Raw genomic sequence first — 18,109 nt, forward strand, 5'->3', positions numbered from 1 at the left:
CGCTCTATTGGTATTTCACCACACGACACCTGTATTACTTTCACGCAGCAAAATGCCTTTGAATACTCCGGTGAACATCTTTTACATCGGAACATCTCTTTTCACCGGGAGAAAGTTTGAATTTTTATTGACAAAGAAGCCTGCTCGCAAAAATGACTACGATATCCTGCACAACGACATTAACATACAGAGATCTATGAACCCTTTGAATTTTCATGGTGGCTTTCCAACATCACTGAAAACTGTCGACTGCTTCTCTTTGATTGATTCTATAATGACTTTGTACTTTATTTACTTTATTAGTTCTTTGGCATTTTGTATTAGATGTTGTTTTTGGTGATCGGCCTTGCGATTGGAACGTCCATTATGGTTGACAGCTGGTATGCGAATGTCAGGTCTAATATTCACAAGCTTGCAGGGCTTATGCACATCAAATGTGGTGCCTACAATAGATTCCATCAATAGCTTTAGAACATTTCAGTACATTGTTATCAATGTGTTTTGATCAGGTCACTCTGCATGATATCGAACACATCTCTCAAGACATTTAAAAGAGGAAGACCATACAATTTCATAATAAGGACTGCTGTTCTTTGATACAGCTCCCGACTGATGGCATACGCAATGTGCGCTCAGTTGAGAAGGAGTATTGTTATATTTAATACAAATTCAGGTGAAAGCTGAACATTTTATTTGTGATATCATCTGTATTGCCTGCGTAAGTTCAAACACAGTGAAGAATCGTTATTTATTCACTTGTCAGAGCAACGAAGATCTGGTCACAACTTTCACTGCTGTAAGGACAAAGTTATCAGCAAAACCCCTTTTTTGTCGTTCTTCACATAAGAGAAATCATTTAATTGTGAATGTTGTAAATTAACATATTTACCCGCACAGGGAAAGTTCGAACTTTATTTAATACTTTATTTTGCCAAAATATCTTCTAAGCAGTTCTAATAGTTTTTGTCATTTTGTCTTGTATTTCACAAAGAGCAAAATATCTCCATGAAGCTTTGTAATCATGGTCATACGTAACCATGAAATCTGACCTCTTTATAAGCCTCCGAATTGCTTTGATTAAAAATTACCTGTAATGTTCACCACACCGTACACACCTGCGCTGTAAACTACATTCAACTACTCCTTGACCAAAGCTTTGACATCTGTAGCAAGGAGCTGGCGGAAAGTATTGCTTAACAGGAAAAGGTGCATTACCTGGGGTATGGTCAAAATACAAAACAATAGTCAGGGAGATTTAGCACTCTTCAAAAGACTTTCGCTATGACTAACCTTATTCTTGATGAATCTGGGCATCAAGACATACATTCGTATACGTGTTGTATGTCAGCCACAATATACGTTGCGGATCAATAATCTCAAGACCAATTTCTAATCTGTCAACAGAAACAACCACACAAAGAACTAACAAAGTATAAAACAGAATACATTAGGACAGATTCATAAGAAAGTAAAGCAGTCAACGGTTTTCAGTTAAATCGGAAAGACACAGGGAATGCTCTAGACAAATGAATGAAATCAGTACAACAGCTTACATAAAGTCATTGAAATTACAGAACTGATGTTCTAACTACTATCACTGGAAAGCTGACAAGTATATAGTTTCAATCTGAATTGGATGTCACGCCTGGAATATAGAATATCTATAATTATAATACAATAACCTTCATTGTATCACTGGAAACTAATGACTGCTTCTCTCTTATATTTCACTACTTTTATTTATTATTTATATACCATCCCTTACATATTCCTTTTGCAACTGTTGGGAACGGCGATTATCAGGTTTAAACTTTCGTGGTTTACGAGTGGCTTATGGATTTCGGACGTGACGCTTGGATTCTGGTCCGCACGCTTCTATTTACAGAAAGTCCTCGTCGTCATTGTCTTCGGACAGCAACATGACGGAAGTCATTTATTAAATATCCATGAAAACTTTGTGCAATGTGGAAAAAGTGATATTAGTCTGAGACAGTTATCATCGAGAGGACAGAGCCTGATAGTGCTGAGCACTCGGTACAAGTGCATATGAAACACCTGTGGCACCCTTACAATCCCTTAGTATGAGAAAGAAAAAAATAACGTAGCCTAATTGGTGTACAGAGAATCATATGAAACAAGTTGTTTATTCCAACAACTATTTCTTTCACGTCTATTTTAGCTGAATATATTTAATTCTTCTAAGCTTTATATTCGACTGAACGACAGTTTGTTTTATCTCGCAAAAATGTTATTTTAGTGATGACTGATTCAATGCACTAGAGGAGTGATGTGTTTTCTTTCAATTTCAGACGACTATGGCTCCGGGCAGTACCGTGCGATTCTTCATAAATGAATCTTCCTTGAATGGTTCGTCTAACAATGAATCCTACACAGATGAATCCCTCACAGCGGAACCCTTCACCGGCGAATCCCTCACTGGTGTGTCCCTCAGCGTGGAACCCTTCACAGACGAATCTCTCATAGCTGAAACTTTCGCCAGTGATTTATTCACGAAAGAACCGTTCAGCAGTGACTGCCCCACAAGTCTGCCATTCAACAACTCCCTCACAGCTGAACCATTCACCACTGCATTATTCACGAACCAGTCTTTAACCAACAATGACTCCTTTGAAGCTGAACCCTTCGCTAACAGCTCCTTTATAAATGGTTCTTCATGGCAGCAATCGGAATCTGTCTCAATCATTATTGGAAACAACCTAACTCTGACTACTAGACTTATTTCATCTTTTTGTATTGCCGTAGCATGTGCTTCGGCCTTCAACAACTCTTTGCTTCTGTGGGCAATACCTAGGGTAGATAAATCAGCTCTGAAGGCAAAGCACTTTATTCAAAACTTGACCATAACCAATCTTTTGTTACCTATAATTTTGGCAAACGAACTTTTATTCCTAATAACTCTAGCAAGCCTGTTGGATGAAGTAACTAATATGTGCATCTTTGGTATGCATTCTCTGGTTGTAGTTGGCCTATTCCTGTCTCAGTCCGTTTGTGTCCTTAGTTTGGCATCGGACCGTATCTATGCCGTGGTGCGCCCCTTGACATACAACACCATAGGTTATTCTAAGAGTACACTGACAGTCATTTTAATTATACCTTGGCTTGTTGCTTTAGGTATTTGTGGTATTTTTCTATATGTAGCCTTCAGTACGTTACCACCAACTAGCGTAACTGGTGAACCCATTATTTGTTTTCTGATCCTTAGTGCTTCGTTGATAGCAGAAAGTTCCCATGTATTAGACAGCTTTTTGATCTGTGCTAATATTTCCTGTTTTTTCGTCTACATGTGCTTGTTTGCAGTTTTCAAATATCAACAACGCACTATCCACAACTTATCCATGACGACTGTTAGGAAAACTAACGTTTTGCTAGTCCGGGTATATTTTCTGTTAAACGTCACGACGCTAGTTTTGTACCTCCCCGCTCCCATTTTCTCCGTTTTCCAGACAAACGCCATCGAAAATGATAGAAGCGTTAATGATATAATCCTTGCCCTATTTAGTATTTATCTACTAAACACGTGTCTTGATCCCATCATCCTTATGAGCAGAATACCGTCTATTCGGCAGAATTTGCCTATCAAGTTTAAGCGGGTCACAGTCAAGCGTGCTACGAGCAGTCAAAGGACCGAATCCGTGAACACGTAGTCCTTCCCATGGGGCTGTTTGTCAAAATTGTCTAAACTTTATGACGGCGTTGTGTTTTGACGACGGACTAATATTTTTTTCTCAAAGCACTTCTTAAATCCCTCGGGCTGGCGTAACTTCTACGACCCATCGGCGACCTAGGTTTTGGACAAGAAAAAATGAAAATGAAAAAAGGGTAAAAAAATGTACACGCACCGACGTAGAGACAAGAACATAAGCTTTGACGAAAGGCGGTTAACACATGAATACTTCTCTGGTCCATTTTCTGTAGCCGATTACTGAAACGTGCATAATGTTTTGACAGGTGCTTATTGCGAAATTTGCCCATAAATTTGCAGGTTTTTCATTGTTACGACCGACATACGACACCTCACCTTGGGCGCAAAGTTTGCGTCGTGTCGGGGGCATACGCCTCAGTACGTTTTGAGGAACGGTGACGTTGTAAATTTTATGACTTAAGACGGGCCTAAATCTACGACCGTCCTAAGTCCCGTTTGAGAAACAGCCCCCAGATAGAACTGCATTGCTAGAAACCAAAACGTGATACTTGTGGTCTGTCACACTATCGTCTATACGTTCTCGCAGACGGGATAACAACGGTATATAGGCTTGCTTCAGGAAAACGGTTTTGGACGGTTCATGTCAACAAAGTGACATTCCCAAAGTCCATGTTTCCCGTCTTCTGTCCATCATATATATCGATTATTGGAAATGGGATATAGATTTGACGTCCTGGCATCGGTTGTTCAAAAGGGTATTGAAAGTTAAGCCAGACTTAACCTGTTTTGGCCTAATACAAAACTAATGGCACCATAGTCCAGACTAAAATTAATACCAGGCTTAACCACTAATTCACTTTTAAACAACTGGGCCCGGTACTTTATATTTTATCTGTCTTCATGTGAATTAGTTTTCGTTCAGCTTTTTCCAGTATATTGAGGTGATAGTGTTAAAATCCATTTCATGAAATAGCACTTTCATATTTTGTGTCTATCATATGAGGAAATATATAAATATATATAGGCTTGTATATGAATTACAACCTTTTCAATTATGGATTATTCTTACATTCAGCGTTTTATATACTAACTTTGATGATATGGTATAGTAAATGGCTAGTGGGTGAGTGCATTTGTGTTCCGAAGAGGCATCACCTGTAGTTCTTGGAGGTTTTGTTCCCTCGACGTGCTCTTTACTAAGCTAAGGTTTGATTCACTTTGCTTGTATCGAATGTCAATGAAATAAAGTCAATGTTTAAAGTGTTAACCAGATTTGTTATGAGAAAGATAAATGTGACCCAAGGCCTAGTAACATGACACTGATTTGGGCTAAACATAGCCTTAGCCTTAACTTCGGACTTTTTTATGTGCTATAATTGTGGCTAATAACTGAATTTTTGTTTACATAAAAAGCTGTATAGCTGTCACATTGAAAGCTGTCGCAACAGAGATGAAAACTAGTGATATCAGGCACAAGGACACAAGATAAGTTTATAAGCCCACACAGGCTTTGTGATCCCGGTGCCTGGTGTACTGCTTGAATTATTTAAAACCTAACGATGGCCTCACTCACACTTAAACCTGTCCTTGGGAAGACTGGGATATCATGCAGTTTGATTGGTCTTTTACTTGTATGAAGTACTGGGGCCTGGGTCGGGTCACATCTAAAAATGTCACACCTTAAAAGAGGAAGTCGTAGCTTCCTCGCTTTGCGTTCAGCGTTAAGAGGATAATGCAACCACTGGTTGACCCGTTTCAGTATAATTGCTCGGATGGGGCTGCTTACTTGCCTTCGGTAAGTCGTCTCGGTGAAGCAGTACTAGATAAAAGAGCGGTGGAAATCCGTCCTGCAACAAGGAGGCACACTACAAAGCTCAGTGGACAAAGCTTATTCAATTTTATGTGACCAAATGTTAAGGGCTCACGGTTTGCAATCTAACAGGAAAATATGTTTTGAGGAAAAAATAAAGGGTGAATTCATTGTTTTTTCATGAAAACCAAAACGAAACTTAAATCATACTTTCAATTTGGTCTAGAGAACAGTTTTCAAAACAGGAACGTTTTGCGCTTAACATTTTCATGAAAAGTCAGGTTTGCGTTCAGTTGTGACATTCATCGAAAGTCTCATATCGATATATTACTTTTCAAATGTAACCTAACATGATGTCATTTAAGCAATTTTACCATAATGACAAGGGGTTGCGGAAGTGTTAGCGGAAATGTTTAAAACAATGAATTGTAGTACGTGTTTAGGAAGAATATTGATATATTGTGCAGAAAAAATAAACGTCACTTCATCTTCTCCACTACATAAACATGCCGATACTTGGTCATGGATCTTTTTTTCCCGATTGTCTGTAAAAGTACGGTGGCCTGGTTGAATCTAGTTTACTCGGACTGGTCTGAGATTGCCTGAGAGAGACATTATTTCCCCAGATTCGTCGGCCTTTCCCAGGCTTGGATGGGTATCCTTCACGATTAAACGTCTCCTACCATTCACACGACTATCCCAAAAACTTGTCTTTATCACAGAAGGATTTACACAATTAAAGCCTTCAAGATGATCGGAAAAATTCACTTCACAGAACCAACTTATCTTACTAATAAAAAGACCACAACAGCGCATATACAACCAGTGTGCAAGTACTGAAAAGGCTGACATCCTAGGAGATCTATAATCCTGAATACGTATTTGGAAATGGATATATAAAATAACCTCTGGGTACTGTTGCAGAGGTCGGCGTCTTAGCAAACACATACTTATTACCGCTTTCAGGCATTTTTACCAACTTTTACCACATTTGCATAATGGCACTATTCCCTTTCCGGAGATCATTGGGAACCTTCCCTTACATCTTGTGTATGTATGCATATATGTATGTATGTATGTATGCTTAGGGTTTAACGTAGTACTTAGTTTCTCAGTCATACATAGTTGTGTGTTCATATATTATATCATTCTGTGGCAGAGAGAGTCTATGCCGCCAAAGTGCTGCCCCACTGACGTATCATGCCTGACGACACAAGACATGAGACCCCACCCAGTAACATTTTACTGTTGCTGAGCGCCAAGCGCGGCAGAAGCAAATATCATTTCTTAAAGTCTTTAGTATGACATGACCCGGGTTTGATCCCGGGCTCTCTCGACTTCGAGACGGACGCTCTAAGAAAGACAAGGAAGCGGTCGTTATATTTTGTGACACACAATATCTTTGAAGCCTCAGCAATTTTTTAAAAATTAAACTTAGCTTTAAAGTTTGCAACTAGTCTTGTGAAAGAATCATATTGTTTTTCACTGACTGTGGCCTGTCTCTTCAAGGTCACTAAACATGTGCCTCCATTGCCTGAAAATGACTTCTTGATCACTTCTAGTAGCATTTACCAAACGCTAGCAACATGTAGGCATAGGTGAATTTTCCCAGTTGTTTTAAGGTCATTTGGGTTATCTCTTGAAATCTATATATTTGTTTCACATGTACCACTAGCCATGATAAAGAACCTTATTGTTTCCCATTGACCTTAGTCTATTTAATCAAGGTCATTACGACATCATCTAGATGTAAAAATTCTTGCAACTCTACTTATGAGTGAAGGATAATTAGTGCAGTGTGTGGTATTTTTTATATATTCCTTATTGTTTCCCAGGTAAATATTTGCATGAAATGCATGTACATGCTGATCAAAAACGCCAACCATTATTTGAGTAGGTAACATTTTCATCATTGTTATGTATTCATTTATTGATACACAATATATTGTTCAAAACTATTATTCCATATCGCGTTGAACACGATAAGCAATCCAAGCTTTCAACGGAGAAACGAGAGCACAATATATGCTGAAACAGACATGTGCGCATTGAAATCAGTTCTAGTGTCTGTATATACATGTCTAGTATGCAAACTGCACAAGTTCAGAATTCATGTCTAGTGGTGAAAGTACAGCGTACAACTATCAGAAAACGTATCTACAGAGAGTTGTATAATGCCGTCGGGGACATGTTTCTTTTCGTTTGGCGGAGTATTGTAAAGTAGACAATGTATAATATCTTATCTCACAGGTTCACCGGCTTGTCCAATCCAAGTCTGTAATATGCCATATGGTCACATTTTACTATTCTCAAAATGTCAAGGCACTCATTTTCAAACACAAGAAGAGTTTTGAGATGCCAGCTTGACAACAGCTATGCAGACTTTGCATCATGTTTCAATGTTCCAGTGTTTCAATGGCCAGCAAACTACACTTGGCAGTAAACTACAAAACTTGCTCCACTGAATGCCACCCAAGAGTGAAAATGCAAAAAAGAAAAAAACTAACAAACAAACAAACAAACAAAAACAGACTATAACAAATACTCAAAAAAGTGCTAAAAATGGCTGGAATTACATTGATTTGCAGGAACCAGGAAGTGACAATTGGCTTCCTTCAGCCCATGCGCCGCTTTGTACGTTCACTGTACCTCACTGTCGCCACAAGTAAATTTTGCACAGAAATCTTAAGTAACGCCGAGGTGACTGGGATCACGGTGATAAGGCAGGAACTGAACACAGGCACTCTGTTTCAACCACTGCTTCTACCACCTTATACTAAAGCGAGCGTAGGGAGCGGCACATGCACTGTAAGAAGTATGGATAATTGCGTCCATTACAATGCTGGCTTCTCTGAGTACACAGCCAAAGCTCCATTATCGGTGCCATGATTAATCGGTCCCTTTCCTTTGAGTTCCACACTCTCACTCCCCGGCGTTTCTCTGCCGAATACCTTCATTCCTAGCAGTGACACCAACAGCATCTCAAAGCAGAGCAGCACAAATTTGAGGGCTGGAAGAGAAATGTGGGAGAAATGAGTAACATAAAATTATATCGCTACATCCTGTCAAAACTGACCGCATATCTTCCTCTCTCAGGTGGGCGGGAGACATTTTGTGTGATTTTCATGAAATAGGATCATATTATTCAAAATATGGTGGCCTAAGTAAAGCGTCTATGTCGAACTTTTTCCGCCGATAGTAAATCAGGCCACGAGATCAAGAGGCGATCTTTAGACTTAAGTCAAAATTTCGATCATTAAATTTGATACGATCCTTTCCGTTTGTTTAACTGATCTTCGTTTTACAATAACCCATCCAGAATTTACGTTATCAAGCAATATTTTGACCTTGTTACGCAAAAAGTAACAATTTTAATTGTGATTTGAGAATTTGACTTAAGCCTAAGATCGCTTCGTGATCCGGGACCAGGCCTAAGCTGTGCTTTGTTCATTCCCGCCTTTCCATGACGTTTTGTGGCCAAAATGGTGACGCATTACCCATTTGTTGCCAAAGAACAGTCAATACAACTCAGACCCGTGTTGCGGGAAAGGCTCCCATAGTGAGAAACTTGTCTTTCACCAATATCTTGTGCGTATGTGTTCGTCACATGTGGGAAAATTCGTTCCAGATAAATGCTTACTTTCTCCTCTCAGTGGATGGTGAAACAGGGGCGAACAAGGGAGCAGGCCGGCAGTCACCACTAGACCCAGTATCATCTTCTGAGGGTCACAGAACAGCAGGATGAGCTTCACATACAGGAACTTGGGCACTACCCCGTGTGCTTTGAGCGGCTTCAGGGAAAGGCGGAATGTGGTGATCAGCCCAAGTAGACTGAGCATTGTGGAAAGGATGGTGAACACACTGACAATAACCTGGACGGGGTTTCTGGCCAGCTGTACAGGGGAATGCAAAAAGTGAACTCAAATTAGAAAAATTCGACCAAATTAATCATTTATCGCGTCAGTGAATGTCCGATGTTCGTACATGAAAATAAAAAATATGCACCTGAAAGTATGTACTCATCTTTTTTTACACATACATGTACCTTTATTCATTTTCAGATACAATGTAGTACTTTTTCATATATTCTTTAAAAGAACATGTTTCAAGGCCCGAGCCTTGGAAATGTTTGGACGCCCCAAAATCCACATAATGTAAATATATTCAAATATCTATTTGTTTGTTCGTTAGCATGGTGACAGCATGATGAGGTGTTTGATTTCAGTAAAGCTGTCTCAGATTTAGACATATTTATGACCATTTATTTAGTTCACCACATGATGACACCTAAGCCCACTTGTATATAACATTTAACATGATGCCTTCATCTTTTAAAACTACGTATAAGTATGTTTTTGTTCAAAGTTTAAGTCTATCAACTTCCTCAAAATGCACTTATCCTATTTGTAAAAACACTTTAATAGTTAAAACAGATAAAACGGATTTATATATATACATCTAGTTTTTAAACTATCATTGGAAAGCACATAGCTATTGTATATACAATGGCTTAAAGACAGTACATGGTTATATTTGCAAACTTGAGAACAGCATACTTGAGCACACTAATCAAACATATAAATAAATAATTGAAAAAGCAAATAGATACCGAAGCCTCTGTAAACTTCTCCTCCGACTTGATAACAGCATCGGCATACAGCAGCACGGGTCTGACAACGAGGACCTGATACACAATCAGCTTAATACGCCGGAGGGTGCGTCTGGAATCATGAAGCAAACACTGTAACGGGCATAGGGGTCACTGCTGAGATGCCTATTACACACGGTCCACTTCCACAAAGTTGTCTATAACTCCGTGGCGACACTTCATTGTCTCTATAATATGTACTTCTAAGAAAATTGCCACCAATTTAGACCTATAGGACGGGGCCTACAGGATATAGGTCCAAAATATGCCAACCCGAGAATTTAGAAACGTCTGTATTCTGTTTAATAAACCAAGTGACATTGTCGGGAATCTAGGCACCAAAAGACATTCGCATGCTAAATCAACAATCGCAAGATGAGTTTCCAAAACATCGTTCAATGCAAATCACCAATAATGTCAAAATTGAAAATATCATATTTGCTGTCTGGGTGACAGGACCTATGTTGTTGTTTCCTTTAAATTCAGTGGAGGTGATTATATTTCTTTCAGAGCTTTGGCTATATATTGGTTGCTTAAAGCTTACAGATTGTCAATATACCCTTACATAACTTTCACCTTAACTTTCCATCACTTAAATTTTTACTATGTGGAAACTGACATCATAGAGAAATAATCTTTGGATATCTCGCACGTTGGAATGATATACAAGATACAGTAAATTTACAGGAGAAACTTGAGTCTATTGTCATGCAAAGATTAATCCCTGTCAAACGAACGGGGAATTCGTATTACACGTACCTGTTCACATAGACGTTTCTAAGACAAATGCAGCAACAGAAAGGTGGTTTAGACATGGGCAGTTTAACTCCCTTCAGAGTACGACACATCGTCTCTTCTCCACCATGGTACAGGATCATCAGCCGGAAGAAAACCGCTACGCTCAGCGATACATAACTGGTAAAAATAATGTACAGATTATAACATGTACGGATTTATTTTCTTTACACTGGCCAGTGAGTATGAAAAATGACTTACGGTCGATTATCCTCTCACTGACCTCATTAAAGTGAGTTACACCAAGACATATCCGAAAACGTGATAAAAGCTATCTGATCACACATAGCCTTGAAGTACGGCTTCACGACATTTTCCGCAGGGGTGTTATTCTCATCGAAGGTGGGCTATGTAGACAAGCCAATGTTTAAACTCTGGTAAGAGCATGACAACTTGAAGGCATTAAGATAAAATAGACACACAGGCCTATAACCTTTCGCTTTTGGGCAATTTTCATACACAGCCTGCGACTACGCCATTTTACATAGGGACTCTAATCGGTAATCGATTTGAATTTTTCTTAATGACAGTCGAACAGTTGTTGTCCTTGTACATTAAAGCGACCGAAACAAAATTTGTGCTTGTAAAAACTTCAAGACTTCCGGGACTGGTATTCCGTACATATGTCTATACCCTATTCATTTTAGAATACTCATGCAAAAAAAAAAATTGCCCATATGAGACTGGAAACTTTACACTTACATGGCGGACACGAGCTCGTCAATATGGATAGACCGCGGAGATATGATGCCCACAAATGACGTCACACCTACAATCTGTGAATAGAGAAAATTCGAAAATCAACATAAGATTGACCCACTGCGCATTACATAGCGGTATGTGAAAAATGAAACTATTAGAAAAAAAAGAGAATGTTTCAAATAATGTTTAATCGTTTGTCTGGGTTTTGGGCTCTTGCATTCCGTGAAGCACAAATATAAAATGGATAACTACAAGGCTATAGTCTCCCGCTTTACAACGCTTAGAACCTTAGCTCTCGCTACGCCTGGACTGTGTATAGGCTTATCTATCTTTTTCACGGATGTATATATGCCTATACCCATAACCTTGGATAACACCGAGAAAGGTGAGAAAATCTATTGTACTGAATCAGCACATATATGTGTAAATATCTCCAAGTAAATTCCTATCAACATGTGGGGGCTTCTAGTGTTCTAGTAGTTAGTGTGGTAGCGCAGCAGAATGACCAATCTTCTCACCAATGCGGTCGATGTGAGTTCAAGTCCAGCTCATGCTGGCTTCCTTTCCGATCGCACGTGGGAAGGTCTGCCATCAACCTGCGGATGGCCGTGGGTTTCACCCGGGCTCTGCCTAGTTTCCTCCCACCATAATGTCGTTTAAGTGAAATATTGTGGAGTACGGCGTAAAAAAACAATCATATAAATACATGATCAACATGTGCGGAAAACAGGATGAATTTGCAACCATTACGTGTATACAAACCTGTTATGATGATGACAATGATGATGATGACAACGATGATGATGACAACGATGATTGTGATGCCATCTTTTCTATTTGTTAAGAATTGACCTCGAAGCGGTCCTGCCAAATTTTTTCGCGGCGATATTTCTTGTTTATTTCCCAATGAACAAATAAAAAGCTACAGTCAATTCTTATAATTAAATTAAGAGTAAACTGTAAACTATTTAGTTTCGTAACATGTATAACAAAAAACCTGATCTACATGTCAGATAAGGGCGCCTTTTTTGTCGACTGGGAGCGCAGGAATACAATTTTTATCAAAATACAAGAATACAGTTATTATCAATAAACAATCTGTGGGACATAACAATGTTTTTTTCGTTGCAGACGTTTAACATGGAATTTGAAAACTGGTGGGGCCTCCGTGTCTGAGGTGGTTAACGTGCTAGCATGGCGCAATGACCCAAGAGCAACACCTATCAGTCGCTGCTAGTTCAGTCCTCTCCGGCCAAACCTGGGGAGATCTGGCAGAATCCTGCGGATGATCGAGGGTTTCTCTCGGGCTCGGCCCGGTCTCCTGACATCATAATACTGGTCGCCTTCGTATAAGTGAAATATTCCTGAGTACGGTGTGAAACACCAATGAAATAAATACATTGAAAACTGGTAGTAATTTACACAAGTGTAACGGTGATGAATTATAGCTAGCGCACTCTGCACCAACTTGACGGGTGTTCGTCTTAGCTCAAGATCACGGTTTATACAAAATGAATCCATAGGTCATACAAATCATTAAAAGAAAAGACCTCAAATACTAGCATTAGTTATTTCCGAAGAGGGTTGGAACAGACCTAATTAGCCTCTGCCATTTTGTTCTAACGTGTTTGGTAACTCTATGAATCAGGTAGAATACCTGAATTCAGGTATGAACGTATTTTTGCAAGGTCGAAGGGTTGAACAATTTGCTGGTAACTGTTGTACGAGACAGCCTTGCACTGATATTAAATTTGAGCTTTCCGTACAATATCTCGTTAGGGCTGACCGGACACGTCGTATAGTTCGTGTGCAACAGTCATCACAGAGGACCTCTTATCTGGGTTTTTGATGGTTAAGCGTTTGCAGGAAATTTTCTTTCGAATGTATGAAATATTTCCGAAAATCTACCTTTTTCTCGGCTCGGACAGAGATACGTTTAAATTAAACTAATAAAGAGAATCTGACATAACTTCTGTTTTTGTTTCAATATTTTGGATATTCGATTTGACCGTTTCCAAATGGCGTTTGTCAATTTGTGTAAATATTTATGTAGGGTGAATAAAATTCTTTCATAATGAGTTCGGTGTTGAAAATCTGTCGACAGCAGCTGGTAAATGCACGCTTTATTCGCGCAATGGTGCTGTCTATTTTGATTAAAAGTAAACCGTATAGTGCGTCCACGTATAAATAAAAGTTGACACTCAGATTGCATACACAATCGTTATCGTTTCGACACAAGGAAATTCAATCATTTCAATTTATCTTCTAAACAGTAAGGAAGAATATTTCACATGCATTACGACAGATTAGGACCTGTCACCTGTATGAGAAACCGCCGCATTACATCGTGTACCTGGCAAACTGCCTGACGTAAAACCGCAGTCAAGGTTAATCTGTGATGAATTCGAACACTGACTTATCTGTCAACAGCTTTTCGTTACATCGAGAGCGCCTAACACCGCTGAGCCAACAAAGATAAGACATTACGCTGACGAACGATTCCACTACCGGTACATCAGGGGTCAATAAGTACAATACTTACCGGACAGATTCCGACGAGCCAAGAGCTAATCCATCTCTCGTCCCCGGGCGGCACGTTACGGATGACCAACCGGAGGCTGATGAGGGATATCCCGAGGGTAAGTAACATGGAGACACCGGTGGATATCACTAGGCCCTTACCCACGTCATCTAGATCTGTATGAATAAGATGCGGAGACATATATATTGTTTGAAATAGATAATACTCTTATAAGTTTACTATAACTCTTCCACGTCAATTCCAGCAAGAAGTAGTAAGTCTAATTCGTGCTGAGTAAAAAACGCATCAACTGCTGTGACGCTGCAATGATTGTGACTTTATGTCACTAAATGAAAGGTGACAAACGTTCATGGACGACCTTCTAGTTTGTACGTATACACCAACAGATTTACCTCGCATCTAAAGTTAGAGATTCTAATCATTATACTGAAATAACAGGGAAGAGATGAAGTTGCACTCAACCAGCACTCCAGACTAAACACATTTCGTTGAGGTTTCCACATATCGACATGCGAATCACAAAAAAGCAAAAATGCCAACAAAGTAAGATTTTGCGAGAGTTACTGTTGTGATTATGAAGGTAGAGGGTATACGGCTCGACGAACACACGTACCACGCCATAACTTATATGATCACTTCAACGAAATGGGAAAATACAAACAAAAGTCTCACTTCCGACGAGTTCCTTTGCATACGGGATCGTATTTGTGCAATTCATCTCCATATTTCTGCCAATTTATACCACGGCTTCCTGAGCACTGTTAGCAAAAAAAATCAGTTAAACCACACAACGCATCCGTTGTCAAGATGTGAGGCTAGCTTTTCTGGTCTGTCTTGTAGAGGATTTGCGTTTCAGCTATCTACAACAGGGACAATTAAACCTTGATCAATGGATCTTGGATGAAGCATTTCATGATAGTTGCAGAGTTTCTGGAACGCGAAATATTGATTTAGAAATTTAGATTTCAATTACACAGGTCAATCAACAAAATTTTAGCGGAAACGTTCCAACTTTACCAAAATCACATCTATCATTTTGACAAGTATAGTCCTTCAAACACAAATCATTCCTCAGAACGTCTCGTTTATACACTCTATATTAGACAGAAAGGTAAAAAATTTCTATAACATTTGAATAACTTAAATGATTAGATATTTTCAGCTGTGCGCGTTTCCATGTAGGTTTGCTAAAATACACGACTACTTAGGCTAGCAACAAAAATGACCCAACCAGTTCTTCGAAGTGTCAAATTTGACCATCGATGATACAGGATATCAACGTTCTTAGTTAATTAAGTGTTACCTATATGTTATAATTAGGTTCATCTCGTTCAGAGCTCGTTCATCTGGCACTTTACCATCTATGGTTACCTGCAGCAGTGTTTAGGTCACACACCAGCTTTGTCGGAGATAAACACATGCTATTAGGCTACATGCATAAAAATGTATAGCTTATATCAGTATAAATATATGGAAACATGTATATTTGTGTGTTCGTTTCTGTGGTCATCAGATTTAGGCCTACAAGAACCCCTCCCCTCCCCCACTACCTCCCCCAGAGGTTATCAAGGTAACTAAATGTTCTAAATCACTTCCACCAACCACAGCCCCCCCACCCCCACCCAAAAAAAAAATTATGGCCATGCTAGGTTGATGGAGGTATGGCATGGTACCATAAAAAAATATCGGCCCGTGTAACACACCAGCTTTGTCGGAGCCTCAAGAGCAGCCCGCGACTGATGAGGTCATGTGTCGATTAGATTCCTGGAGAGGGGCAATGGCTTACCCTGGGTTCTGTTTCACCCACCCGTTAACCTGACGACTCACTGCCCAAGCGAGGCCAAAGTGGTCAAACATTTTCCAAGCTACCTAAATACACCCACTCTGTTGGCAAAAATACACATTTTAACATTCCTCTGCGTAATCATATGATAATCTTACCTAAAGTACTTACCCAATCACAGAAATCTCAAAGTTTTTTTTCCATGCACTTGCTCAAACCTTGTACCTGTAGTTCATTTTAGCTTCTGGGGTGTAGTGTACCGTCAGGGGCTTCATCTGTGTGCTTCATCTCATTTCGTATCTGAAACAGATACCCGTACTTCCTCAACTGTAAGTTTAACACCGTACTGATTCATTCTGACAACTTAAAGCCTAAAAAAAGTTATGACCAAATTTCCTTTCTACGAAACGTAAGACACCGGTACGGATTACTGTGAATTTAAAAGTGGTTTCAGAGTGAACTCTCAGAAACATGACCTACACACTGTTGTTTTTGTTGTAGAACGAAGGTATACAGGTAAATTTTTCACCCAGCTTAACTGACATAGTGGGATGATCCTTCACGTATATGTGGACTTACAGTCAGACGTGGTGTTTTCTCACGGTCAACCAATCACTACTTAACTCCCGTTTTCTCATCTGTCGAGTTGACCCCGGACCTTACCTCACCGTGTATTTACACTTGAACTTCGTAGGATAAATAGAGGATTTGGGTTTGAGGCATAGGGCCCCGCACCGTCCTTCTTTCTGAACTTTAGGCTACCTTCACAGTTGTCACGCTTCGCTGAACACACAGCTTCTTCTCCCCTTCCCACCTTGGAAGAAAACCAAACATAAAAATACACAGAAAGCTGTTTATGCGTTCTGCAAACTAATAAGAGCAGAGGCTATAACCGTCCTTCCTCACTGTCTCTTACATAACTGTGTATAAATCATATGAGTCTAAGCGTGTATAAATATATCCATAAGACATACATAACCATAAAAACGCACAGTAAAATCTGTCCAGGCAGATAATACCAAAATGGCTTGTTACAAAGGTCTTACTAGCTGATAGGCCTCTGACGATATAGGACTACATTCTAAACGGTGTCCAGTGCCATTGGTTGGAATTACTGATCGAGGCACAAAACCGACTTATGCATAGGAAAAGTTGTACGTGCGTATTCTGTTGTAGTAGACAGGGTAGCATGTACACATTCGGTGCATGAAGATCAAAATAATTTCTTTTTAGTTTTTAAAATATTTATAAACTCAATATTAAACCATGGACAGAAAATATTCTAGGTGTATGTTTGAAAGGAACAACAAAGACATCGCATCTATTGTAGCATCAATATTTTTTTCAATTTCTTTTCTTCATCATTTGTGAATTGAATAGCAGGCCTACGTATAGATCAGTTAAAGTGTGTTACGTATAGCCGACGCCCTGAAGTTCGTCTGACAATGAAAGGAGATTTTAATGCATGCAAACTAACAGTTTGTCCTGTTAGGGTACTATTCGAAGTTTGAAATGCCCCTGACAGACATGTGTGATGTATATGTCACCACTTTTTATAGATAAATGCTGAGTAATCATACAGTGTATTGTCAATACAAAGTGTGTGAAAACATATTGGGCGTCCTGTACGTGCTTTCCTGTCTGCAGCACTGAACACTTACGTGTCCTGACTGGCTAACATTTATTTACAGATCCACTGCTGTCCCTCTCCGTGTTTGCACGCGCTTGGTGTTCAACGGAAATTAATTGCCTTATTCAATCCTCTGATGAAGAGTAAAATTTACAACTAGTACTTTCGAAGTGGGGAAAAATTGGTCATAAATCTTTGGGTTGTAGCTTGTTATATTTGCAGCCTTTTCTCTTGAGACAGTTATTCATATATGCGATGTCTTAGAAAGTTTCTTGAACCTATACTCCGTATGGCTCTTAGTTTGCAGATGCTTTAATAAAAAAAAAAACGAGTTTACATGTTTGTCCGTGTATGTAGAGCAACTAGATTAGACTGCTTTTATATCTACAAACAGTCTTTCTATACCGCATTACAATGTAATTTGTGTAAGATGAAAATGGGTGGCTCTGATTTCTAAAGACTAAATATGGTTGAATACCTATGTCATGTGCAACTGACGTACTTTATATTACAATGTACACCGGTGTGTATTGAG

The 18,109-nt window shown here is 39.3% G+C and overlaps 1 protein-coding gene across 4 annotated transcripts; it reads right to left on the minus strand.

The window, feature by feature from the left end:
- Nucleotides 1-7,283: 7,283 nt before the first annotated feature.
- On the minus strand, nt 7,284-17,411 carry LOC135468505 (organic solute transporter subunit alpha-like). Of its 4 annotated transcripts, none has more exons than XM_064746791.1 (9): nt 16,608-17,411; nt 16,116-16,244; nt 14,834-15,021; nt 14,162-14,316; nt 11,620-11,693; nt 10,882-11,037; nt 10,084-10,195; nt 9,115-9,367; nt 7,284-8,484 (listed from the first exon to the last, which is right to left on the minus strand). In XM_064746791.1, exons 3-9 carry the CDS (start codon nt 14,883-14,885, stop codon nt 8,309-8,311), a joined length of 978 nt encoding a protein of 325 aa, XP_064602861.1. In that variant the 5' UTR covers nt 14,886-15,021; nt 16,116-16,244; nt 16,608-17,411; the 3' UTR covers nt 7,284-8,308. The 4 variants fall into 4 exon arrangements, with proteins under 4 accessions (XP_064602861.1, XP_064602860.1, XP_064602862.1 ...); XM_064746790.1 differs by having other exon boundaries at nt 16,524-17,411; XM_064746792.1 differs by lacking the exon at nt 16,608-17,411 and adding an exon at nt 16,425-16,502 and having other exon boundaries at nt 14,834-14,919.
- Nucleotides 17,412-18,109: the final 698 nt, after the last annotated feature.

The sequence above is a fragment of the Liolophura sinensis genome, chromosome 6 (assembly GCF_032854445.1).
Source record: "Liolophura sinensis isolate JHLJ2023 chromosome 6, CUHK_Ljap_v2, whole genome shotgun sequence".
NCBI lineage: Eukaryota > Metazoa > Mollusca > Polyplacophora > Chitonida > Chitonidae > Liolophura > Liolophura sinensis.